This window comes from Ranitomeya imitator, chromosome 7 (genome assembly GCF_032444005.1).
Source record: "Ranitomeya imitator isolate aRanImi1 chromosome 7, aRanImi1.pri, whole genome shotgun sequence".
Classification (NCBI taxonomy): Eukaryota; Metazoa; Chordata; class Amphibia; order Anura; family Dendrobatidae; genus Ranitomeya; species Ranitomeya imitator.
In genome coordinates, this window is record NC_091288.1 from 143,112,442 (window position 1) to 143,138,847 (window position 26,406).

Sequence of the window (26,406 nt, forward strand, 5' to 3'; positions counted from 1 at the left end):
CTGAGCGACGAGAAGTATGTCTTTTTTTTTTTCATCACAACAGCATATGGGCATAATCTATGGAGCATCCTATGGGGCCAATAAACCTTTATGCAGGATTGTTGATTGTATGTGGTATAATCTATGGCGCATCTTATGGGGCCAACAACCATTGTGCAGCATTACATGGGGCATATTCTATGGAGCATCTTATGGGGCCATCAATCTTTATGCAGGATTGTATGGGGCATAATCTATGGAGCAATTTATGGGGCCATCAACCTTTATGTACGATTATATGGGGCATAATCTATGGAGCATCTTATCGGGCCATCATTAACCTTTTGTGCAGCATTATATGGGGCGTATATTGTATGGAGCATCTTATGGGGCCCATCATGAACTGTATGGAGCATTATATGGGGCGTATATTGTATGGAGCATCTTATGGGCCCATCATGAACTGTATGGAGCATTATATGGGGCTCCTGATTCAATATTGATATTCAAAAACATTTAACCTACTGATGTCTCAATCAATTTTACTTTTATTGGTATCTATTTTTATTTTTGAAATTTACCAGTAGCTGCTGCATTTTCCACCCTAGGCTTATACTCAAGTCAATAAGTTTTCCCAGTTTTTTGTGGCAAAATTAGGGGTCTCTGCTTATACTCGGGTCAGCTTCTACTCAAGTATATACGGTAATTTCTAATGTATTGGCACCTACTTAGCACTGATGTTCGGTGGAGCCAAGCCTTACTCTGGATCAACATGTTAGGGCATGTTAGGTTAGGCTATGGGTTGAACTAGATGGACTTAAAGTCTTCCTTCAGCCTTAACCCCTTTCTGACATCGGACGTACTATCCCGTCGAGGTGGGGTGGGCCTGTATGCCCACCGACGGGATAGTACGTCATACGCGATCGGCCGCGCTCACGGGGGGAGCGCGGCCGATCGCGGCCAGGTGTCAGCTGACTATCGCAGCTGACATCCGGCACTATGTGCCAGATGCGATCACGGACCGCCCCCGCCACATTAACCCCCGGCACACTGCGAACAAACATGATCGCAGTGTTCCGGCGGTATAGGGAAGCATCGCGCAGGGAGGGGGCTCCCTGTGGACTTCCCTGAGACCCCCGGAGCAACGCGATGTGATCGCGTTGCTGCGAGGGACTCTTACCTCCTCCTGCTCAGAGCAGGCGTCGGGAAGCCTCCAGGAGTGCACGTCAGATCGCTGATCTGACACAGTGCACAGCAAAGTGTCACTTACACTATAACATGATGTGTTCCCCTGGGGCAATGTTATAGTGTGGAAAAAAAAAATTTACATGTGTAAAAAAATTTTTTTAAAAATTCCTAAAAAAAAAAAAAAATATTGTTCTTATAAATACATTTCTTTATCTAAATAAAAAAAGAAAACAATAAAATTATACATATTTAGTACCGCCGCATCTGTAACGACCCCACCTATAAAACTATATCACTAGTTAACCCCTTCAGTGAACACCGTAAAAAAAAAAAAAACAGGCAAAAAACAACGCTTTATTATCATGCCGCCAAACAAAAAGTGGAATAACGCGCGATAAATAACCATGGTAACGCTGAAAACGTCATCTTGTCCCGCAAAAAAACGAGCTGCCATACAGCATCATCAGCGAAAAAATAAAAAGTTATAGTCCTCAGAATAAGCGATGCAAAAATAATTATTTTTTATATAAAATAGTTTTTATTGTATAAAAGCGCCAAAACATAAAAAATGATATAAATGAGGTATCGCTGTAATCGTACTGACCCGAAGAATAAAACTGCTTTATCAATTTTACCAAACGCGGAACGGTATAAACCACCCCCAAAAAACATCATGAATAGCTGGTTTTTGGTCATTCTGCCTCACAAAAATCTGAATAAAAAGCGATCAAAAATGTCACGTGCCCGAAAATGTTACCAATAAAATCATCAACTTGTCCCGCAAAAAACAAGACCTCACATGACTCTGTGGACCCAAATATGGAAAAATTATAGCTCTCAAAATTTGGTAACGCAAAAAATATTTTTAGCAATAAAACGCGTCTTTCAGTGTGTGACGACTGCCAATCATAAAAATCCGCTAAAAAAACGCTATAAAAGTAAATCAAACCCCCTTCATCACCCCCTTAGGGAAAAATTAAAAAATTTAAAAAATGTATTTATTTCCATTTTCCCATTAGGGCTAAAGTTAGGGTTAGGGTTTGGATTACATTTACGGTTGGGATTAGGGTTAGGGGTGTGTCAGGGTTAGAGGTGTGGTTAGGGTTATCGTTGGGATTAGGGTTAGGGGTGTGTTTGGATTAGGGTTTCAGTTATAATTGGGGGGTTTCCACTGTTTAGGCACATCAGGGGCTCTCCAAACGCGACATGGCGTCCAATCTCAATTCCAGCCAATTCTGCGTTGAAAAAGTAAGACAGTGCTCCTTCCCTTCCGAGCTCTCTCGTGTGCCCAAACAAGGGTTTACCCCAATATATGGGGTATCAGTGTACTCAGGACAAATTGGACAACAACTTTTGGGGTCCAATTTCTCCTGTTACCCTTGGGAAAATACAAAACTGGGGTCTAAAAAGTAATTTTTGTGGGGAAAAAAAAGATTTTTTATTTTCACGGCTCTGTGTTATAAACTGTAGTGAAACACTTGGGGGTTCAAAGCTCTCACAACACATCTAAATGAGTTCCTTAGGGGGTCTACTTTCCAAACTGGTGTCACTTGTGGAGGGTTTCAATGTTTAGGCACATCAGTGGCTCTCTAAACGCAACCTGGCGTACCATCTCAATTCCAGTCAATTTTGCATTGAAAAGTCAAATGGCGCTCCTTCCTTTCCGAGCTCTGCCATGCGCCCAAACAGTGGTTTATCCCTACACATGGGGTATCAGCGTACTCAGGACAAATTGTACAACAACTTTTGCGGTCCAATTTCTTCTCTTACCCTTGGGAAAATAAAAATTTTGGGGCAAAAAGATCATTTTTGTGAAAAAATATGATTTTTTATTTTTACGGCTCTGCATTATAAACTTCTGTGAATCACTTAATGGGTTAAAGTGCTCACCACACATCTAGATAAGTTCCTTAGGGGGTCTACTTTCCAAAATGGTGTCACTTGTGGGGGGTTTCAATGTTTTGGCACATCAGGGGCTCTCCAAACGCAACATGGCGTCCCATCTCAATTCCAGTCAATTTTGCATTGAAAAGTCAAATGTTGCTCCTTCGCTTCCCGAGCTCTGCCATGCGCCCAAACAGTGGTTTACCCCACATATGGGGTATCGGCGTACTCAGGACAAATTGTACAACAACTTTTGGGGTCCATTTTCTTCTGTTACCCTTGGTAAAATAAAACAAATTGGAGCTGAAGTAAATTTTTTGTGAAAAAAGTTAAATGTTCATTTTTATTTAAACATTCCAAAAATTCTTGTGAAACACCCGAAGGGTTAATAAACTTCTTGAATGTGGTTTTGAGCACCCCTCAAAATGACTTCAAATGAGATGTGGTCCCTAAAAAAAATGGTGTTGTAAAAATGAGAAATTGCTGGTCAACTTTTAACCCTTATAACTCCGTAACAAAAAAAAATGTTGGTTCCAAAATTGTGCTGATGTAAAGAAGACATTTGGGAAATGTTACTTATTAAGTATTTTTTTTTTGTGACATATCTCTGTGATTTAATTGCATAAAAATTCAAAGTTGGAAAATAGCGAAATTTTCAAAATTTTCACCAAATTTCCGTTTTTTTTCACAAATAAACGCAGTTAATATCAAAGAAATTTTACCACTACCATGAAGTACAATATGTCTCGAGAAAACAATGTCAGAATCACCGGGATCCATTGAAGTGTTCCAGAGTTATAACCTCATAAAGGGACAGTGGTCAGAATTGTAAAAATTGGCCTGGTCATTAACGTGCAAACCACCCTTGGGGGTAAAGGGGTTAATAACTATGTTACTAAGTGTTGAGACGCCACTAGTAGCTGAAACCAAGGGGCAGAAACACTTAGTTTATGCTTGAATGAGAGCACTGTACAGACTGAGTTCCCAGAATAACATATCAAAAACTATAATAAAGACTTAGTTATCCTTTAAAGGGAATCTGCCAACCGTATTATTCACCCCAAACTATTTATATGTGCATGTAGCTCTTTCAAAGCCAAGTCCAGCAATACCTTTACATGTTCAGTCTGTTCCTCCATTACTGAGAAATCAGCATTTGAATATATATTCAAATGAGGCTGAAGAGCTATAGTAGATTTGAAGCCTCTACCACACCAGCTCTATTCCTTGCTCAGCGCCATCTCTTCATGGTTGATTAACAGCCTCTATGCTGTGTGACCTCAGACAAAGGAGCCATCAATCAAGCAGTAGGATGTAGGACAGGGAATAGAGCTGGAGTGACAGAGGCTTCCGATCTAACATGGCTCTTCAGTCTCATTTGCATATCTATTTGAACGCTTATTTCTCAGTAATGGAGGAACAGACTGAACATGTAAGGGTATTGCTGTACTAGTGTTTAAAAGAGCTACATGCACATATAAATACGTCTTAGGGGTAGTACCCTGCTGACTGATTCCTTTTAAATACAATCATAATTAATAAATAAATGAAAACAGAACAACAAATATTCCAATATCAATTCTCTTTCAATTCATACCTGATTTGATTTCAATTGGAGTGTTTGTGTTTATGTCATACTTCCCCTTGCCGGGTACAGGAACACGGAGTGGGATAATTTGTGGTACACATATAGAGCCTGCTGTCATTATTTTTCAGAGAGGACCTGTGGAGAATAACATCAGCATTATATATGTGACATAATACGCAACATTTTCCACATGACAGGGTTACAGTAAAACAAAGTTTCATATCTTATCTACATGTGCAGTCAAAGTTATTACACCCCCATTACAAAGTTATTACACCCCTGAGAAGACACAACATCGTATCTTATTATTTATGCCAGACACAAATTGTGTAAGCCCAGAATCATAAACTGATGTTTGAAGTATTGAATCTTCTTGTAGGACGAATATTTACCTCTAATATTATCTCCTACATTTTATTTTAGGTTATCTTTACAAAACAGTAATGCATGGCCACTGAACAATGTTTGCTGATATGCTAATTATGCATTGTGTTATCCAGCCAGTTTGTTGACTTCGAAAACAGAGAGAGAAAAACTATGCAAATAGATTAAATAATCAAGTAATGCTACTTGAAGGTACCGTTACACTGAACGACTTACCAACGATCACGACCAGCGATACGACCTGGCCGTGATCGTTGGTAAGTCGTTGTGTGGTCGCTGGGGAGCTGTCACACAGACAGCTCTCCCAGCGACCAACGATCTGGGGAAAGACTTCGGCATCGTTAAAACTGTCTTCAACGATGCCGAATTCCCTGGGTAACAAGGGTAAATATCGGGTTACTAAGCGCAGGCCCGCACTTAGTAACGCGATATTTACCCTGGTTACCATTGTAAAAGTTAAAAAAAAACAAAAAAACAGTACATACTCACATTCCGATGTCTGTCACGCCCCCCGGCGTCCACTGTGTCAGCGCCGGCCGGCCGTAAAGCAGAGTCAGTGCGGGAAGCTGACGCCGGGGTGTTGTGAATTCTGTGGCTGAGTTCACTTCTGTGGTCACAAGTGGTATTGCAGTCTCTGGGCTTCCTCCCTCAGGTGTTTTGGTGAGCTCGTTGGCTGCCTTGCTATTTAGCTCCACCTGAGTCTGTCTTCCTTGCTCCTTGTCAATGTTCCAGTGTTGGATCTGAGCTACTGCATCTTTCCTTGGGCCTGCTGCTCTGCTAGATAAGTGCTTCTAGTTTGTTTTCTGTTTTTTCTGTCCAGTTTGCTATTAACTTTTGCTGGAAGCTCTGAGAAGCAAAGGGGTGCACCGCCGTGCTGTTAGTTCGGCACGGTGGGTCTTTTTGCCCCTTTGCGTGGTTTTCGTTTTAGGGTTTTTTGTAGACTGCATAGTTCTCTTTGCTATCCTCGCTCTGTCTAGAATATCGGGCCTCACTTTGCTGAATCTATTTCATTCCTACGTTTGTCTTTTCATCTTGCTAACAGTCATTATATGTGGGGGGCTGCCTATTCCTTTGGGGTATTTCTCTGAGGTAAGTCAGGCTTGTATTTCTATCTTCAGGCTAGTCAGCTCCTCAGGCAGTGCCGAGTTGCATAGGTAGTGATAGGCGCAATCCACTGCTGCTTATAGTTGTGTGAGGATAGATCAGGTACTGCAGTCTACAGAGATTCCACGTCTCAGAGCTCGTCCTATTGTTTTTGGTTATTGCCAGATCTTTGTATGTGCGCTGATTACTGCACACTGTGTTGCCTGATTGCCGGCCATAATAGTACAAGGAGCCACCCAATGATTCCCAATAGAGGGAAAAAAGAAATCCTGACATCATTTTTTTTTCTTAGCTCTGTCTTCAGTCTTTTTTTTCCCCTAGACATTAGAGTGCTTCAGGACACAGCTGTGGACATGGATATTCAGGCTCTGTGCTCCTCAATGGATAATCTCGTTGTAAATGTACAAAAGATTCAAGATACTATTGATCAGAAATCGATGCTAGAACCAAGAATTCCGATTCCTGATTTGTTTTTTGGTGACAGAACTAAGTTCCTGAGCTTCAGAAATAATTGTAAGCTATTTTTGGCCTTGAAACCTCATTCTTCTGGTAATCCTATTCAACAGGTTTTGATTATTATTTCTTTTTTGCGCGGCGACCCACAGGACTGGGCGTTTTCTCTTGCACCAGGAGATTCTGCATTGAGTAATGTTGATGCATTTTTCCAGGCGCTGGGATTGCTTTACGATGAGCCTAATTCAGTGGATCAGGCTGAGAAAAATCTGCTGGCTTTATGCCAGGGTCAGGATGATGTAGAAGTATATTGTCAGAAATTTAGGAAGTGGTCAGTACTCACTCTGTGGAATGAATCTGCACTAGCGGCTTTGTTCAGAAAGGGTCTCTCTGAAGCTCTTAAGGATGTAATGGTGGGATTTCCTATGCCTGCTGGTTTGAATGAGTCTATGTCCTTGGCCATTCAGATCGGTCGTCGCTTGCGCGAGCGTAAATCTGTGCACCATCTGGCGGTATTGTCTGAGAGTAAACCTGAGCCTATGCAGTGCGACAGGACTATGACTAAAGTAGAACGGCAAGAACACAGACGTCTGAACAGACTGTGTTTCTATTGTGGTGATTCTACTCATGCTATTTCTAATTGTCCTAAACGCACTAGGCGGTTCGATAGCTCTGCCGTTATTGGTACTGTACAGTCCAAATTCCTTTTGTCCATTACCTTAATGTGCTCTTTGTCATCGTATTCTGTCATGGCGTTTGTGGATTCAGGCGCTGCCCTGAATCTGATGGATTTGGATTATGCTAAACGTTGTGGATTTTTCTTGGAGCCTTTGCGGTGTCCTATTCCGTTGAGAGGAATTGATGCTACACCTTTGGCCAAGAATAAGCCTCAGTACTGGGCCCAGCTGACCATGAGCATGGCTCCTGCACATCAGGAAGTTATTCGCTTTCTGGTACTGCATAATTTGCATGATGTGGTCGTGTTGGGGTTGCCATGGCTACAAACCCATAATCCAGTATTGGATTGGAACTCTATGTCGGTAACCAGCTGGGGTTGTCAGGGAGTACATGGTGATGTTCCATTTTTGTCTATTTCGTCATCCATTCCTTCTGACATCCCAGAGTTCTTGTCGGACTTTCAGAATGTATTTGAAGAGTCCAAGTCTGATGCCCTACCTCCGCATAGGAATTGTGATTGTGCTATCGATTTGATTCCTGGTAGTAAATTCCCTAAGGGTCGTTTATTTAATTTGTCCGTACCTGAACACACCGCTATGCGCAGTTATGTGAAGGAGTCCCTGGAGAAGGGACATATTCGCCCATCGTCGTCACCATTGGGAGCAGGGTTCTTTTTTGTAGCCAAGAAGGATGGTTCGCTAAGACCGTGTATTGATTACCGCCTTCTTAATAAGATCACTGTTAAGTTTCAGTATCCCTTGCCATTGATTTCTGACTTGTTTGCTCGGATTAAGGGGGCTAGTTGGTTTACTAAGATTGATCTTCGTGGTGCGTATAATCTGGTGAGAATCAGGCAGGGAGATGAATGGAAAACGGCATTTAATACGCCCGAGGGTCATTTTGAGTATCTGGTGATGCCGTTCGGACTTGCCAATGCTCCATCTGTTTTTCAGTCTTTTATGCATGACATTTTCCGTGAGTATCTGGATAAATTCTTGATTGTTTACTTGGATGACATTTTGATCTTCTCAGATGATTGGGAGTCTCATGTGAAGCAAGTCAGAATGGTTTTCCAGGTACTGCGTGCTAATTCCTTGTTCGTGAAGGGATCAAAGTGTCTCTTCGGTGTGCAGAAAGTTTCATTTTTGGGGTTCATCTTTTCCCCTTCTACTATCGAGATGGATCCGGTTAAGGTTCAGGCCATCCAGGATTGGACTCAGCCGACATCTCTAAAAAGTCTGCAGAAATTCCTGGGCTTTGCTAATTTTTATCGTCGCTTCATCTGTAATTTTTCTAGCATTGCCAGACCATTGACCGATTTGACCAAGAAGGGTGCTGATTTGGTTAATTGGTCTTCTGCTGCCGTGGAAGCTTTTCAGGAGTTGAAGCGTCGTTTTTGCTGTGCCCCTGTGTTGTGTCAACCTGATGTTTCTCTTCCGTTCCAGGTCGAGGTTGATGCTTCTGAGATTGGTGCAGGGGCGGTTTTGTCACAGAGAGGTTCTGGTTGCTCAGTGTTCAAACCATGTGCTTTCTTTTCCAGGAAATTTTCTGCTGCTGAGCGTAATTATGATGTGGGCAACCGAGAGTTGCTGGCCATGAAGTGGGCATTCGAGGAGTGGCGTCATTGGCTTGAGGGTGCTAAGCATCGCGTGGTGGTATTGACTGATCATAAGAACCTTACTTATCTTGAGTCTGCCAAGCGCTTGAATCCTAGACAGGCCCGTTGGTCGTTATTTTTTGCTCGTTTTGATTTTGTGATTTCATACCTTCCGGGCTCTAAAAATGTGAAGGCGGATGCTCTTTCTAGGAGTTTTGTGCCCGACTCTCCGGGGTTATCTGAGCCGGCGAGTATCCTCAAGGAAGGAGTCATTGTGTCTGCCATCTCCCCTGATTTGCGGAGAGTGTTGCAGAAATTTCAGGCTAATAAACCTGATCGTTGTCCGGCCGAGAAACTGTTCGTCCCTGATAGGTGGACTAGTAAAGTTATCTCTGAACTTCATTGTTCGGTGCTGGCCGGTCATCCAGGAATCTTTGGTACCAGGGAGTTGGTTGCTAGATCCTTCTGGTGGCCATCTCTGTCACGGGATGTGCGTGCTTTTGTGCAGTCCTGTGGAATTTGTGCTAGGGCTAAGCCCTGCTGTTCACGTGCCAGTGGGTTGCTTTTGCCCTTGCCGGTCCCGAAGAGGCCTTGGACACATATTTCGATGGATTTCATTTCTGACCTTCCCGTTTCTCAAAAAATGTCGGTCATTTGGGTGGTCTGTGATCGCTTTTCTAAAATGGTCCATCTGGTGCCCTTGGTTAAATTGCCTTCCTCCTCTGATTTGGTGCCTTTGTTCTTCCAGCATGTGGTTCGTTTACATGGCATTCCTGAGAATATTGTTTCTGACAGAGGTTCCCAGTTTGTCTCGAGGTTCTGGCGAGCCTTTTGTGGTAGGATGGGCATTGACCTATCTTTCTCCTCGGCCTTCCATCCTCAGACTAATGGCCAGACCGAACGAACCAATCAGACCTTGGAAACATATCTGAGATGTTTTGTTTCCGCTGACCAGGATGATTGGGTGTCATTTTTGCCGTTGGCTGAGTTCGCCCTTAATAATCGGGCCAGCTCGGCTACCTTGGTCTCTCCATTTTTCTGCAATTCTGGGTTCCATCCTCGTTTCTCTTCAGGACAGGTTGAGTCTTCGGACTGTCCTGGTGTGGATTCTGTGGTGGACAGGTTGCAGCAGATCTGGACTCAGGTAGTGGACAATTTGACCTTGTCCCAGGAGAAGGCTCAGCTTTTCGCTAATCGCAGACGCCGTGTGGGACCCCGACTTCGTGTTGGGGATCTGGTTTGGTTATCTTCCCGTCATATTCCTATGAAGGTTTCCTCTCCTAAATTTAAACCTCGTTTTATTGGTCCGTATAGGATTTCTGAGATTCTCAATCCGGTGTCTTTTCGTCTGACCCTCCCAGACTCCTTTTCCATACATAATGTATTCCATAGGTCGTTGTTGCGGAGATACGTGGCACCTATGGTTCCATCTGTGGAGCCTCCTGCCCCTGTTTTGGTGGAGGGGGAATTGGAGTATATTGTGGAGAAGATTTTGGATTCTCGTGTCTCTAGACGGAAACTCCAGTATCTGGTCAAATGGAAGGGTTATGCTCAGGAAGATAATTCCTGGGTTTTTGCCTCTGATGTCCATGCCCCAGATCTTGTTCGTGCCTTTCATGTGGCTCATCCTGGTCGGCCTGGGGGTTCTGGTGAGGGTTCGGTGACCCCTCCTCAAGGGGGGGGTACTGTTGTGAATTCTGTGGCTGAGTTCACTTCTGTGGTCACAAGTGGTATTGCAGTCTCTGGGCTTCCTCCCTCAGGTGTTTTGGTGAGCTCGTTGGCTGCCTTGCTATTTAGCTCCACCTGAGTCTGTCTTCCTTGCTCCTTGTCAATGTTCCAGTGTTGGATCTGAGCTACTGCATCTTTCCTTGGGCCTGCTGCTCTGCTAGATAAGTGCTTCTAGTTTGTTTTCTGTTTTTTTCTGTCCAGTTTGCTATTAACTTTTGCTGGAAGCTCTGAGAAGCAAAGGGGTGCACCGCCGTGCTGTTAGTTCGGCACGGTGGGTCTTTTTGCCCCTTTGCGTGGTTTTCGTTTTAGGGTTTTTTGTAGACTGCATAGTTCTCTTTGCTATCCTCGCTCTGTCTAGAATATCGGGCCTCACTTTGCTGAATCTATTTCATTCCTACGTTTGTCTTTTCATCTTGCTAACAGTCATTATATGTGGGGGGCTGCCTATTCCTTTGGGGTATTTCTCTGAGGTAAGTCAGGCTTGTATTTCTATCTTCAGGCTAGTCAGCTCCTCAGGCAGTGCCGAGTTGCATAGGTAGTGATAGGCGCAATCCACTGCTGCTTATAGTTGTGTGAGGATAGATCAGGTACTGCAGTCTACAGAGATTCCACGTCTCAGAGCTCGTCCTATTGTTTTTGGTTATTGCCAGATCTTTGTATGTGCGCTGATTACTGCACACTGTGTTGCCTGATTGCCGGCCATAATACCGGGGGACGTGACAGACATCAAAATGTGAGTATGTACTGTTTTTTTTTTTTTTTAACTTTTACAATGGTAACCAGGGTAAATATCGGGTTACTAAGCGCGGCCCTGCGCTTAGTAACCCGATATATACCCTGGTTACCAGTGAACACATCGCTGGATCGGCGTCACACACGCCGATTCAGCGATGACAGCGGGTGATCAGCGACCAAAAAAAGGTCCTGATCATTCCCCAGCGACCAACGATCTCCCAGGAGGGGCCTGATCGTTGGTCGCTGTCACACATAACGATTTCGTTAACGATATCGTTGCTACGTCACAAAAAGCAACGATATCGTTAACGAAATCGTTATGTGTGAAGGTACCTTTGACCTCATCTTCATTCTTACTCTTATCTGTGAGGCCAGGCTGAAGGACACTTGTTTAAACATAAAAAGAGGTGATATGCCTCTGTATAGAGAGAGACACAGAGACAGAGAGAGATAGCCAGAGATTCAGCCAAGACATTGATACGTCAAAAGGACCAGAAACAGGACAGCAGCCAATTCGTCATGGCACCATCACGAGGGACACGGATCTATCATTCTACAAAAAACAACCTAGGGGTTTTCGGCCCTGGTTGGGAGAAGACAGATCTGCTCCATTGACCATCCCTGAACCATGGATTCATTTGGAGAAAGCCAGGATTGGGACCCGCTGTTCACCTGGCGCCATGGAGATGTTCGGAGAAGCCAGGTTATGATCCTCAGATCAACTGGCCTTGTACCTCAATGGACTGTTACCGTATTTTTCGGACTATAAGACGCACCGGACCATAAGACGCACCCCAAATTTGGGGTGAAAATTGCAGAAAAAAAGATTTTTTATAAGATGGGGGTCCGTCTTATTGTCCGAATTTACAGTATCTTACTTGAGGGCTGGCGGTGGCAGAGCAGTGTCACAGGAGGCAAGGTGTCGGCAGAGGTGGGGTGATGCTGGGATGAGAAGGTGCTGGGATGAGGAGGTGCTGGGATGAGGAGGTGCTGGGATGAGAAGGTGCTGGGATCAGGAGGTGCTGGGATCAGGAGGTGCTGGGATGAGAAGGTGCTGGGATCAGGAGGTGCTGGGATCAGGAGGTGCTGGGATCAGGAGGTGCAGTGAGAGGTATGGCGTGAGAGGGGTCCCAGGCTTACCGTGCAGGCAATGCAGGCTTACCGTGGCGGCAGAGGTCCGGTGGCAGAGGTGCAGTGGCAGAGGAGGCGCAGTAAGCGGGGTCCCTTTCCCCGGTATGGTGATGCAGCAGCCCGGTATGCAGCAGAGCCGGGTGAATCCTGTTGTTATCGGTGGGCGCGGCCATCTTCCTGAGGCCGCGCGTGCGCAGATGGAGCGCTCTGCTTCCCGGGGCTTCAGGAAAATGGCCGCCGCGATCTCCATCTGCGCACGCGCGGCCTCCCGCGGCCATTTTCCTGAAGCCCCGGGAAGCAGAGCGCTTCATCTGCGTACGCGCGGCCTCAGGAAAATGGCCGCGCCCACCGATAACAACAGGATTCACCCGGCTCTGCTGCATACCGGGCTGCTGCATCACCTCACCGGAGAAAAGGACCCCGCTTACTGCGCCTCCTCTGCTCCCACACCTCTGCCGCCGCACCTCTGCCGCTGCACCTCTGCCACCGGACCTCTGCCGCCACGGTAAGCCTGCATTGCGACTATTAGACGCACCCCCCATTTTCCCCCCTTTTTTGGGGGGGAAAAAGTGCGTCTTGTAGTCCGAAAAATACAGTATCTTCCTACGCTTATCATTACCTCCTCTGTGTGTATGTGTGTTACACAGGTGGGGTAGCCGACCCAGGAATCTCTGAAGTAACAGCTGCCATTATCTCGGTGAGTCAGCGGAAGGGTGAGACTCTGTAATTTGCACCATTTTGGGGTATTTTGCTGGGACTGTTCTACGTGCTATCTGCCTGTTTTGTGGTTCACTAAAGCATTGCCACACTGTTTCACCCTCACCATGTGTTGTCTGAGTAGCATTATGCACATGTTAAAGGGAGAGTGAGCATTCGGCGGGACGATCCCTGATCCATGCAGTTCAGTTTGGTGGACCGGGTCGCCTGCCGCCCCCCCCCCCCCCCCCCTACCTTGTCCTATTTCTCCCAACAAATTATAGGTAAAATATACAAACTTTTGCTGTTAAAACAAAAAATGAAACAAAAACAATGTAAATAGCTAAACACAACTAATATAACTAGTGGTTTCTCCACAATCATCACAAAATGCCACTTGTAATGACTACTGCAGTCTCAGAATTATTAACCAATTTATAATAAGCATCTTTAGTACTTAGTTTCACCTTTGGTTGCTATAACCTGCTGAAAATGTGACACTAGCATCTGGTTCCTGAGGTATACTAGCCCATTTCTCCCTTAGTTTTTACAATAAGGTCCATGCTAAACTCTGAAGATCTCCATGCCTGAACTCCTTGGCATACACCTTTACTGACCCAAAAGTACAATAAAAGTGAGGAACAATATGCTCAAAACCATGTAAATAAGCTGCACAAGTAATGGGATCCTGTTTGGAAAGAGCAAAATGGTGGCTCAAAGATGTTTACAGTGAAGCGTGGCAGTGGCTTGGTGATACCTACAGTGAAGCATAATGGTGGGTCAACGATGCCTACAGTGAAGAATGGTGGTGGCTTGGTGATGCCTATAGTAAAGCATGGTGGTGTCTCAATGATACCTACAATGAAACATGGTGGTGGGTCAGTGATGCCTACAGTAATAAGTGTTGACTTGACGATTCCTACAGCGAAGCATGGTGGTGTTTCAATGATGCCTACAATGAAGCATGGTGGTGGGTCAGTGACGCATACAGTGAAGCACGGTGGTTGTTAGGTGCTAAAAACAACCAAAAGAGGAATAATCCTATTATTGAAAAAAACACCAAAACACAGGCAAAGATGCTTACCTGTCCAGATCTCTAAATAAATGCACAGGGTGCAGCGGACCCAAGTAAAGATGGCAACTACTCTGGTGCAGCAATACCGATAAGGCAGCCAGCCTACAATCAGGGATTGGCCGCTTGGCACACCAGTGCAAACAAAAATAATCTGTATGCGGTAATGTTCACACAGAAAATGCAGAGCATCTGGCTCACAGCCTATTAATGACACCCTATGGTGGGCTGACCAGTGCCAACTATAATGCATCCCGTGTGAATGGAGACAACAGTTTACAGAGCTATCTGGGCCCAGCTGCACCCCTAAAAATAAATAAAGTGCACAAAAACACATAATATATGTGTATTTAAGGTATTAGTTGATATTATGGCCACAATACGTAAGCTGGCAACCCACGTCAAGGGTCCTCACAAAGATGTAGTTGCCATCTTTACTTGTGTCCGCTGCACCCTGACAGGCCTGGACAGGAAAGCATCTTTGCCTGTGTTTTGGTATTTTTTTCAATAATGGTGGCTAGGGGATGCCTACAATGAAGCACGGTGGGGGGGGAGGGGGGTCAGTGTTGGCTACAGTAAAGCATGGCGGTGGCACGGTGATGCCTGCATTGAACCATGGTGGTGGCTTGGTGATTCTCTGTGGATTCTTTTTTCCCTCTGACACTGGAAACCTGCACCGTGTGGAGGTCAAGATAGATTCAAACATGTATCAAGATATACTTCGAGAAGATATGACATGTGAGGAAGCTACAGCTGGCCCTGTCAACAAGACAGTGATAACAAGCATACCTCACAGTCCAACATGGCTTAAAGTAGTTATCCACTACTTGGACAACTTCTCATACCCCTCGCTTGGTCCCCCAAAAATAATAAAACCTATACTCAACTCCCGTGCCGCCCAAGTTCCAACGGTGTCGGTACTTGGTTTCCCATGCCTATTGTGTTGTGTTGTGACACCAGGCGCCAGCGCCCAATGAGCACTGGTGTCACTGTCCCTGCCTTCGTACCAATTGAGCATGAAGAGAATCTTCGGTGGAATTAGAAGAATATAATTGCATCATACAATCCCAAGAATATTAGTGTACTGGAGGCCATTGCCAAGGAGGAATACAATAACATTCTTCAGGAACACTACCATGAGCTGGTGTCTGGCTATGTACCATTTTCAGCAGGTCATAATAGTCAAAAGGTGCAATAATAAATATGATAGCCATGGAAATCCATGCCATAAACCTCTTCCCTCAGTTCTTGTGCCAATGTTTAAAACGATGATTCAGGCTTTTTTTTTTTTTAACAAAAGTCTGCAGTTACTCTATGTGTAGGCGCTGTCCACTGTGAGACCAGGAAGGCCACGTAACCGCAGGTATGCGATATGCATACTTCCGGATATATTTCGGCTACACATACGCATCAGGCTATCGTCACAGCGGGCGTTGCGAGCACTGGGAGGGTTCACAAGTTGGCAGTTCAAATATAACTCCAAACATGAAAAATATTCCAGCTCCAGCAGATAGGTAAAATAATTATTTTCTTTATTAGAATAACACACGTAAAAATATCCTTACACCAGGTAGACCAGACAGGTGATAGTGTGAATAAAACGGCTACGCGTTTCGACCGATATAGGTCTTACTCATGCCAGTGAAGTCTCAGGACTGAACGCCATACATATAGTAAAATCAGAAGACACACCCATATGGGTCACATGATTCAATCGTAAGGTCCTGAAGCTACACAGATCGTCAATAGAAAGTGAAACAAATAATACAAAACACATTAAAATTATACATAATGATACAAAATTTCATTCCTCTTATTCATACCTTTCGGAAAGCGAGTATTTAGATTGTACATCCAGAACGCCTCTCTGGTGAGCAAGCGTCTTTTGATGTCACCTCCGCGGTATGATAGGTGAACCTTTTCAATGCCGTGCACTTTCAAAGTCGCAATATCTCCATTATGCTGCATGTGAAAATGTTTCGATACCATAGATACATTTCTATTCACTATGTTAGGACAAGTAGCATCTCTAATATGCTCTGTTATTCGAGTTTTTTGCTTACGTGTAGTACATCCTATGTAGGACAAATGGCATAATGTGCAGTCTATCTTATACACTACGTTTTTGGTATGGCAATTTATAAAGCTGTTGATTTTATATTCCTTAGTGTGTTCCGAATTATAAAACACACTACCTGGCTGTATATGTGCGCAAGTGCTGCAGGCAGAGGTGCCGCATCTAAAAAAAACCTTTGCACTCAAGCCACGTGTCACGATATGGTATGAAATATCATATAAGTAGCTTCTCTTGCTCAAGGCTGTGGGCTAACAAGCCCACCTTCCCTTTCACTCAGCCAAGAGCTGCTTTGCCAATGTAGATGGGGGAAGAAGAGTTTATTACCTCTAGCTCGGAGAGCAGAAGTATTTACGACCGGCATTTCCTGCCGTGTAAGCTCTTGTCCAGCTATAAGTGAACTAGAAACTTCTAGAAATTCATGAAAGTCCTTTGTTTGGTTTTTGTAAGATATTAGGCAAACATTTTAAGTTAAGAATACGAAAATATATATTCTTAGAGTCCATCCAACTAAGCGCGGGTTTCTAACTCCATGTGGTAAAGAAGTAGGGATTTCTCTGTAAATATGTATCCCAGATAGGACATATTTGATCTCATTAGAATGCCCACGTTAATCCGAGATGAATGCTGGGTTCGTTATGACTATGACATGTTTGGTAGCGAAGTTATAGAAATTAGAGAAAATAGTTTAAAGTTTACTTAGAATGTAGAGAGAGGAGGGTCTGGATAAACCAGCCTTTCTGTGATGTCACAGCCTTAAGGTTTTAAGTGTCTGGCAGGCTCTGAGGAGTCACTTCTGCTTGATTTCTTGTCTTCTCCTGAAGCCAGCAGCACGTCCAATGAGCTGGGACGTATGGTTGCCTGCCATGCTTTGAACATGTGAGTGTTACCTTTTCTCATTTAATCCCTGTTTATTTCATAATTACCCTTGTACATTTTTGCAATTGTCTCATTTGTAACATCTTTATAAAATATTTTTGATAAAGCACTGCCTAATTTTTTATGGGATATAATATTATATGTTAGTTCATTCTCCATGCTCTAAAAACCGTACCCTAAGTCTTCTGAAGGGAAATACGCTACTGTTGTGTTGGGTTAGCTTCGGACCCGTTTAATCGAAGCTGGTGGCAGCGATAGTGTGCTGACTTTTGGATTATGTTGTAGCGACTGCGGCGTTGATAATTATTGTTCCTGCCTGAGTGGGAGTAGTTTATCGCGTCGCTGCAGCGTGCCCAATAGCCAGTACATAGCAGGCAGCCTTTCTGGCGACTAATTACCCAGGGTGCAGTACCTAATCTGACCTGAGAGTAAGGGGGCGCCAGAGAGCTGCAAGTGTTAAGTGGAACTGTAAGCGGGATATACATAAATCCCTGCAGTTCGTGGTATATGGAAAAGCAGTGGGATACCTAAAATAAGCCCCTGCTGTAAACTAAGAGGTCAATAGCCTTGGGTGTGTTGTTTCATCACATTGTGGAGTGGAGGGATAACTAAGATAAGCCCCCCTGCACATGTGATAGCCGTCTGTTGGCCCAAAGTCACCCCGACCCGTGACGTAGGGGTGACGGTCACAGTGCGAATCGTGACAAATTGGTGGCAGCGGTCAGGGAATCCTGACACCACGTATTAGACTTGGTTGCAGGCGAAACAGAACTAAGGTCACCGATGGTTTGAGCCCTCCTGGCTACCACATTAAATCCATCCTTTAATAGGTCACATAAGATGTTATCCTCATATAGAATAGGCAGCCTTTTATTAATGATCCCTCTGATTTGACTAAATTGGGAAGAAAACTGCAGACATACATATGGCTTTTTATTATATGTTTCTTTCTTAGATTTTTTATCAATAGGGGGCACCAGCATGTCATCTATATGTTTTTTATTCACTATGTTAATAGCCCTCTCAATAGTCCAGTTCGGATATTTACGATTTTTTAATCTTTCTCTCAATTCTCCAAATTCCTCTAACCTATCCTGCTCTCTACTACAATTGCGCTTATGCCTAAAAAACTCCCCTACAGGTATGGATTTGATAGTATGGGCAGCATGGCTACTATCCGCATGTAGTATAGTATTGCCACTAATTGGTTTGACAAATGTTTTACTTGCAATAAATTCTCCACTACGGCCTGACAACTCCAAATCCAAAAAAGAAATGCTAAATTCGTTATGCACAAATGTAAATTTGATACCACAGTCGTTATAATTAATGTATTCCACAAATCCCGGTATGGCAGACACATCACCCCTCCAAATAATCAGGGTGTCATCAATGTATCTGCCATACCAGGAGATGTGTTCAACATAAGGATTATTACCAGAATACAAGTATCTTTGTTCCCAGTATGCCATTGTAAGGTGAGCCAGAGACGGTGAGTATTTTGCACCCATAGGGACGCCCGACCTCTGGATATACATGACATTATCAAAAGAGAAAATGTTATTCTGCATAAGGAAATGTAAAACCTGCAGAGCAAAATTAATCAAGTCTTCTGAAAATAGACCACAGTCTTTCAAATGGTAATCCACAGCTTTTATCGCTACATCGTGAGGGATACTCGTATATAAAGATACGACATCACAGCTTAACCAGCTATATTCTTTTTTCCATGGCCATTTCGAAAGTAGTTTCAAAACTGCTTCAGAGTCTCTGATGTATCCTGGCATCTTTGTAACTAAAGGTTGCAACAGAGAGTCCATCCACTCACATAAATGTTCTAACATGGAACCAATTCCTGAGATAATTGGATGGAACTTTGTGAACTTTTGTGAACTTTTGGGAGACCGTACATAATCGGTAGTTTGGGGGACTCCACATAGAGATAATCCGCTTGTTTTATATCAAATACCGCTAGACTGACCCCCTCACTAATCAGCCGAACAATATTAGCATTGATTTCTTTAGTTGGATTCCTCTTAAGCTTCTCATATGTGGCTGTGTCAGATAGAAGTTCAGTCATTTTTGCCTTATAATCGCATTCATTCATTACTACTATAAGGCCACCCTTGTCGCTTTTCTTAATAACAAGGTTTTTCATTGATTTTAATTCATTTAAAGCTTTTCGCTGTTTTTATGATAAGTTCCTATGAGATCTATTTTCTTGTGTCTCTTGAAGTGCTTTTAAATCCCTTTCAATCACTTCTTGGAATTTTTCCATACACTCAACTCTTGTTTGTAATGGATAGAAAAAGGGATTTTTTGTTCTGAATCTCTCAGATGTTTTAAGGAGATTATTTTGGTCCTCCTCACACTGCTCCTTCGATAATTTGATGAGACAGTTAAGTGCCATCTGTTCACCAAAGTCTAAATTTTCAAATTCATTTAACTCAGGAACAGTGCCCGGATCAGAAACAGCACCTTCATCATTAAAGAAATGTTTTTTCATAGTTAAATTTCTTATGAACTTACTGAAATCCAAAATAGTCATAAATTGAAATTCGAATCTGGCACAAAGTTCAGACCAAGCGCCAATACGTTCAGTTGATCAGGCGACAAAGGCTGGGAGGACAGGTTCACCACATTGCTTTTTTTCATTAATGTTTGTGCTTCTTCTGGCAACGGGTCGTTACTCCTGGCAAATTTCTTGTGCTTCCTTCCCCCCCCCCCCCCCCCCCCCCCGTCTTTTTCGTTTTTTGATGTTTTTCCGTATCTTTTCTTGTATTCAGTGTAGTTACTTGTTGAAATATCGGACATGCTTGCATTTGTGTCCGAGGAGTCAGGTTCTGTGGATGAAAAATTAACCTGTGGTCTACTGATTGGTTTTTGACGAGCTCGGCTATTTTTCAAAATGGATTTTGGACAAGGGTGGCCTTATAGTAGTAATGAATGAATGCGATTATAAGGCAAAAATGACTGAACTTCTATCTGACACAGCCACATATGAGAAGCTTAAGAGGAATCCAACTAAAGAAATCAATGCTAATATTGCTCGGCTGATTAGTGAGGGGGTCAGTCTAGCGGTATTTGATATAAAACAAGCGGATTATCTCTATGTGGAGTCCCCCAAACTACCGATTATGTACGGTCTCCCAAAAGTTCACAAAGGGGATGGGTTTCCAGCAATGCGTCCAATTATCTCAGGAATTGGTTCCATGTTAGAACATTTATGTGAGTGGATGGACTCTCTGTTGCAACCTTTAGTTACAAAGATGCCAGGATACATCAGAGACTCTGAAGCAGTTTTGAAACTACTTTCGAAATGGCCATGGAAAAAAGAATATAGCTGGTTAAGCTGTGATGTCGTATCTTTATATACGAGTATCCCTCACGATGTAGCGATAAAAGCTGTGGATTACCATTTGAAAGACTGTGGTCTATTTTCAGAAGACTTGATTAATTTTGCTCTGCAGGTTTTACATTTCCTTATGCAGAATAATATTTTCTCTTTTGATAATGTCATGTATATCCAGAGGTCGGGCGTCCCTATGGGTGCAAAATACTCACCGTCTCTGGCTCACCTTACAATGGCATACTGGGAACAAAGATACTTGTATTCTGGTAATAATCCTTATGTTGAACACATCTCCTGGTATGGCAGATACATTGATGACACCCTGATTATTTGGAGGGGTGATGTGTCTGCCATACCGGGATTTGTGGAATACATTAATTATAACGACTGTGGTATCAAATTTACATTTGTGCATAACGAATTTAGCATTTCTTTTTTGGATTTGGAGTTGTCAGGCCGTAGTGGAGAATTTATTGCAAGTAAAACATTTGTCAAACCAATTAGTGGCAATACTATACTACATGTGGATAGTAGCCATCCTGCCCATACTATCAAATCCATACCTGTAGGGGAGTTTTTTAGGCATAAGCGCAATTGTAGTAGAGAGCAGGATAGGTTAGAGAAATTTGGAGAATTGAGAGAAAGATTAAAAAATCTTAAATATCCGAACTGGACTATTGAGAGGGCTATTAACATAGTGAATAAAAAACATAGAGATGACATGCTGGTGCCCCCTATTGATAAAAAATCTAAGAAAGAAACATATAATAAAAAGCCATATGTATGTCTGCAGTCTTCTTCCCAATTTAGTCAAATCAGAGGGATCATTAATAAGAGGCTGCCTATTCTATATGAGGATAACATCTTATGTGACCTATTAAAGGATGGATTTAATGTGGTAGCCAGGAGGGCTCAAACCATCAGTGACCTTATTGCCTCTAGTTCTGTTTCGCCTGCAACCAAGTCTAATACGTGGTGCCAGGATTCCCTGACCGCTGCCACCAATTTGTCACGATTCACACCGTGACCGTCACCCCTACGTCACGGGTCGGGGTGACTTTGGGCCAACAGACGGCTATCACATGTGCAGGGGGGCTTATCTTAGTTATCCCTCCACTCCACAATGTGATGAAACAACACACCCAAGGCTATTGACCTCTTAGTTTACAGCAGGGGCTTATTTTAGGTATCCCACTGCTTTTCCATATACCACGAACTGCAGGGATTTATGTATATCCCGCTTACAGTTCCACTTAACACTTGCAGCTCTCTGGCGCCCCCTTACTCTCAGGTCAGATTAGGTACTGCACCCTGGGTAATTAGTCGCCAGAAAGGCTGCCTGCTATGTACTGGCTATTGGGCACGCTGCAGCGACGCGATAAACTACTCCCACTCAGGCAGGAACAATAATTATCAACGCCGCAGTCGCTACAACATAATCCAAAAGTCAGCACACTATCGCTGCCACCAGCTTCGATTAAACGGGTCCGAAGCTAACCCAACACAACAGTAGCGTATTTCCCTTCAGAAGACTTAGGGTACGGTTTTTAGAGCATGGAGAATGAACTAACATATAATATTATATCCCATAAAAAATTAGGCAGTGCTTTATCAAAAATATTTTATAAAGATGTTACAAATGAGACAATTGCAAAAATGTACAAGGGTAATTATGAAATAAACAGGGATTAAATGAGAAAAGGTAACACTCACATGTTCAAAGCATGGCAGGCAACCATACGTCCCAGCTCATTGGACGTGCTGCTGGCTTCAGGAGAAGACAAGAAATCAAGCAGAAGTGACTCCTCAGAGCCTGCCAGACACTTAAAACCTTAAGGCTGTGACATCACAGAAAGGCTGGTTTATCCAGACCCTCCTCTCTCTACATTCTAAGTAAACTTTAAACTATTTTCTCTAATTTCTATAACTTCGCTACCAAACATGTCATAGTCATAACGAACCCAGCATTCATCTCGGATTAACGTGGGCATTCTAATGAGATCAAATATGTCCTATCTGGGATACATATTTACAGAGAAATCCCTACTTCTTTACCAGATGGAGTTAGAAACCCGCGCTTAGAGTGATAGATAGATCCTCCGATGGAATCTAAGAATATATATTTTCGTATTCTTAACTTAAAATGTTTGCCTAATATCTTACAAAAACCAAACAAAGGACTTTCATGAATTTCTAGAAGTTTCTAGTTCACTTATAGCTGGACAAGAGCTTACACGGCAGGAAATGCCGGTCGTAAATACTTCTGCTCTCCGAGCTAGAGGTAATAAACTCTTCTTCCCCCATCTACATTGGCAAAGCAGCTCTTGGCTGAGTGAAAGGGAAGGTGGGCTTGTTAGCCCACAGCCTTGAGCAAGAGAAGCTACTTATATGATATTTCATACCATATCGTGACACGTGGCTTGAGTGCAAAGGTTTTTTTTAGATGCGGCACCTCTGCCTGCAGCACTTGCGCACATATACAGCCAGGTAGTGTGTTTTATAATTCGGAACACACTAAGGAATATAAAATCAACAGCTTTATAAATTGCCATACCAAAAACGTAGTGTATAAGATAGACTGCACATTATGCCATTTGTAATACATAGGATGTACTACACGTAAGCAAAAAACTCGAATAACAGCATATTAGAGATGCTACTTGGCCTAGCATAGTGAATAGAAATGTATCTATGGTATCGAAACATTTTCACATGCAGCATAATGGAGATATTGCGACTTTGAAAGTGCACGGCATTGAAAAGGTTCACCTATCATACCGCGGAGGTGACATCAAAAGACGCTTGCTCACCAGAGAGGCGTTCTGGATGTACAATCTAAATACTCGCTTTCCGAAAGGTATGAATAAGAGGAATGAAATTTTGTATCATTATGTATAATTTTAATGTGTTTTGTACTATTTGTTTCACTTTCTATTGAAGATCTGTGTAGCTTCAGGACCTTACGATTGAATCATGTGACCCATATGGGTGTGTCTTCTGATTTTACTATATGTAAAAGAGAGAGAGAGAGAGAGAGAGAGAGAGAGAGAGAAAAAAAAATTCCCATTGACTTTGCATTGACTTTGCTTTTTGCAATGTGCTTGTCGCGGTCATGGCAACTTCAAGGTAACAATGAGATCTCATTCTCTGGTATTGCACTAGGATGTATCAGCAACACCTTGTGTTGCTGCCAAAGACAGGTGTAGTCCTTACCAAAGGCTGGATATACAGTCAGGTGTAGTCCTTACCTAAGGCTGGATATACAGTCAGGTGTAGTCCTTACCTAAGACTGGATATACAGACAGGTATAGTCCTTACCTAAGGCTGGATATACAGTCAGGTGTAGTCCTTACCTAAGGCTGGATATACAAACAGGTGTAGTCCTTACCTAAGGCTGGATATACAGTCAGGTGTAGTCCTTACCTAAGGCTGGATATACAGTCAGGTGTAGTCCTTACCTAAGGCTGGATATATAGACAGGTGTAGTCCTTACCTAAGGCTGGATATACAGACAGGTGTAGTCCTTACCTAAGGCTGGATATACAGACAGGTGTAGTCCTTACCTAAGGCTGGATAGACAAACAGGTGTAGTCCTTACCTAAGGCTGGATACACAGACAGGTGTAGTCCTTACCTAAGGCTGGATATACAGACAGGTGTAGTCCTTACCTAAGGCTGGATATACAGTCAGGTGTAGTCCTTACCTAAGGCTGGATATACAGACAGGTGTAGTCCTTACCTAAGGCTGGATATACAGACAGGTGTAGTCCTTACCTAAGGCTGGATATACAGTCAGGTGTAGTCCTTACCTAAGGCTGGATATACAGACAGGTGTAGTCCTTACCTAAGGCTGGATATACAGACAGGTGTAGTCCTTACCTAAGGCTGGATATACAGTCAGGTGTAGTCCTTACCTAAGGCTGGATATAGTCAGGTGTAGTCCTTACCTAAGGCTGGATATACAGTCAGGTGTAGTCCTTACCTAAGGCTGGATATACAGACAGGTGTAGTCCTTACCTAAGGCTGGATATAGTCAGGTGTAGTCCTTACCTAAGGCTGGATATACAGACAGGTGTAGTCCTTACCTAAGGCTGGATAGACAAACAGGTGTAGTCCTTACCTAAGACTGGATATACAGACAGGTGTAGTCCTTACCTAAGGCTGGATATACAGACAGGTGTAGTCCTTACCTAAGGCTGGATAGACAAACAGGTGTAGTCCTTACCTAAGGCTGGATATAGTCAGGTGTAGTCCTTACCTAAGGCTGGATATACAGACAGGTGTAGTCCTTACCTAAGGCTGGATAGACAAACAGGTGTAGTCCTTACCTAAGGCTGGATATACAGTCAGGTGTAGTCCTTACCTAAGGCTGGATATACAGTCAGGTGTAGTCCTTACCTAAGGCTGGATATATAGACAGGTGTAGTCCTTACCTAAGGCTGGATATACAGACAGGTGTAGTCCTTACCTAAGGCTGGATATACAGACAGGTGTAGTCCTTACCTAAGGCTGGATAGACAAACAGGTGTAGTCCTTACCTAAGACTGGATATACAGACAGGTGTAGTCCTTACCTAAGGCTGGATATACAGACAGGTGTAGTCCTTACCTAAGGCTGGATATACAGTCAGGTGTAGTCCTTACCTAAGGCTGGATATACAGTCAGGTGTAGTCCTTACCTAAGGCTGGATATATAGACAGGTGTAGTCCTTACCTAAGGCTGGATATACAGTCAGGTGTAGTCCTTACCTAAGGCTGGATATATAGACAGGTGTAGTCCTTACCTAAGGCTGGATATAGTCAGGTGTAGTCCTTACCTAAGGCTGGATATACAGTCAGGTGTAGTCCTTACCAAAGGCTGGATATACAGTCAGGTGTAGTCCTTACCTAAGGCTGGATATACAGACAGGTATAGTCCTTACCTAAGGCTGGATATACAGTCAGGTGTAGTCCTTACCTAAGGCTGGATATACAAACAGGTGTAGTCCTTACCTAAGGCTGGATATACAGTCAGGTGTAGTCCTTACCTAAGGCTGGATATACAGTCAGGTGTAGTCCTTACCTAAGGCTGGATATATAGACAGGTGTAGTCCTTACCTAAGGCTGGATATACAGACAGGTGTAGTCCTTACCTAAGGCTGGATATACAGACAGGTGTAGTCCTTACCTAAGGCTGGATAGACAAACAGGTGTAGTCCTTACCTAAGACTGGATATACAGACAGGTGTAGTCCTTACCTAAGGCTGGATATACAGACAGGTGTAGTCCTTACCTAAGGCTGGATATACAGTCAGGTGTAGTCCTTACCTAAGGCTGGATATACAGACAGGTGTAGTCCTTACCTAAGGCTGGATATACAGACAGGTGTAGTCCTTACCTAAGGCTGGATATACAGACAGGTGTAGTCCTTACCTAAGGCTGGATATACAGTCAGGTGTAGTCCTTACCTAAGGCTGGATATACAGACAGGTGTAGTCCTTACCTAAGGCTGGATATACAGACAGGTGTAGTCCTTACCTAAGGCTGGATATACAGTCAGGTGTAGTCCTTACCTAAGGCTGGATATAGTCAGGTGTAGTCCTTACCTAAGGCTGGATATACAGTCAGGTGTAGTCCTTACCTAAGGCTGGATATACAGACAGGTGTAGTCCTTACCTAAGGCTGGATATAGTCAGGTGTAGTCCTTACCTAAGGCTGGATATACAGACAGGTGTAGTCCTTACCTAAGGCTGGATAGACAAACAGGTGTAGTCCTTACCTAAGACTGGATATACAGACAGGTGTAGTCCTTACCTAAGGCTGGATATACAGACAGGTGTAGTCCTTACCTAAGGCTGGATATACAGTCAGGTGTAGTCCTTACCTAAGGCTGGATATACAGACAGG

General features: G+C 43.4%; 1 protein-coding gene across 1 annotated transcript in view; it reads right to left on the reverse strand.

Annotated features, from left to right (window-relative positions):
- The window catches only part of LOC138644939 (double zinc ribbon and ankyrin repeat-containing protein 1-like), a 161,141-nt gene that overhangs the window by 131,648 nt on the left and 3,087 nt on the right, over positions 1-26,406 (reverse strand). The window contains exon 3 of the mRNA XM_069733874.1: positions 4,649-4,774. Coding sequence (XP_069589975.1) covers positions 4,649-4,757 — 109 coding nt within the window. The 5' untranslated portion in view covers positions 4,758-4,774. The remainder of the gene's footprint in view (positions 1-4,648; positions 4,775-26,406) is intronic.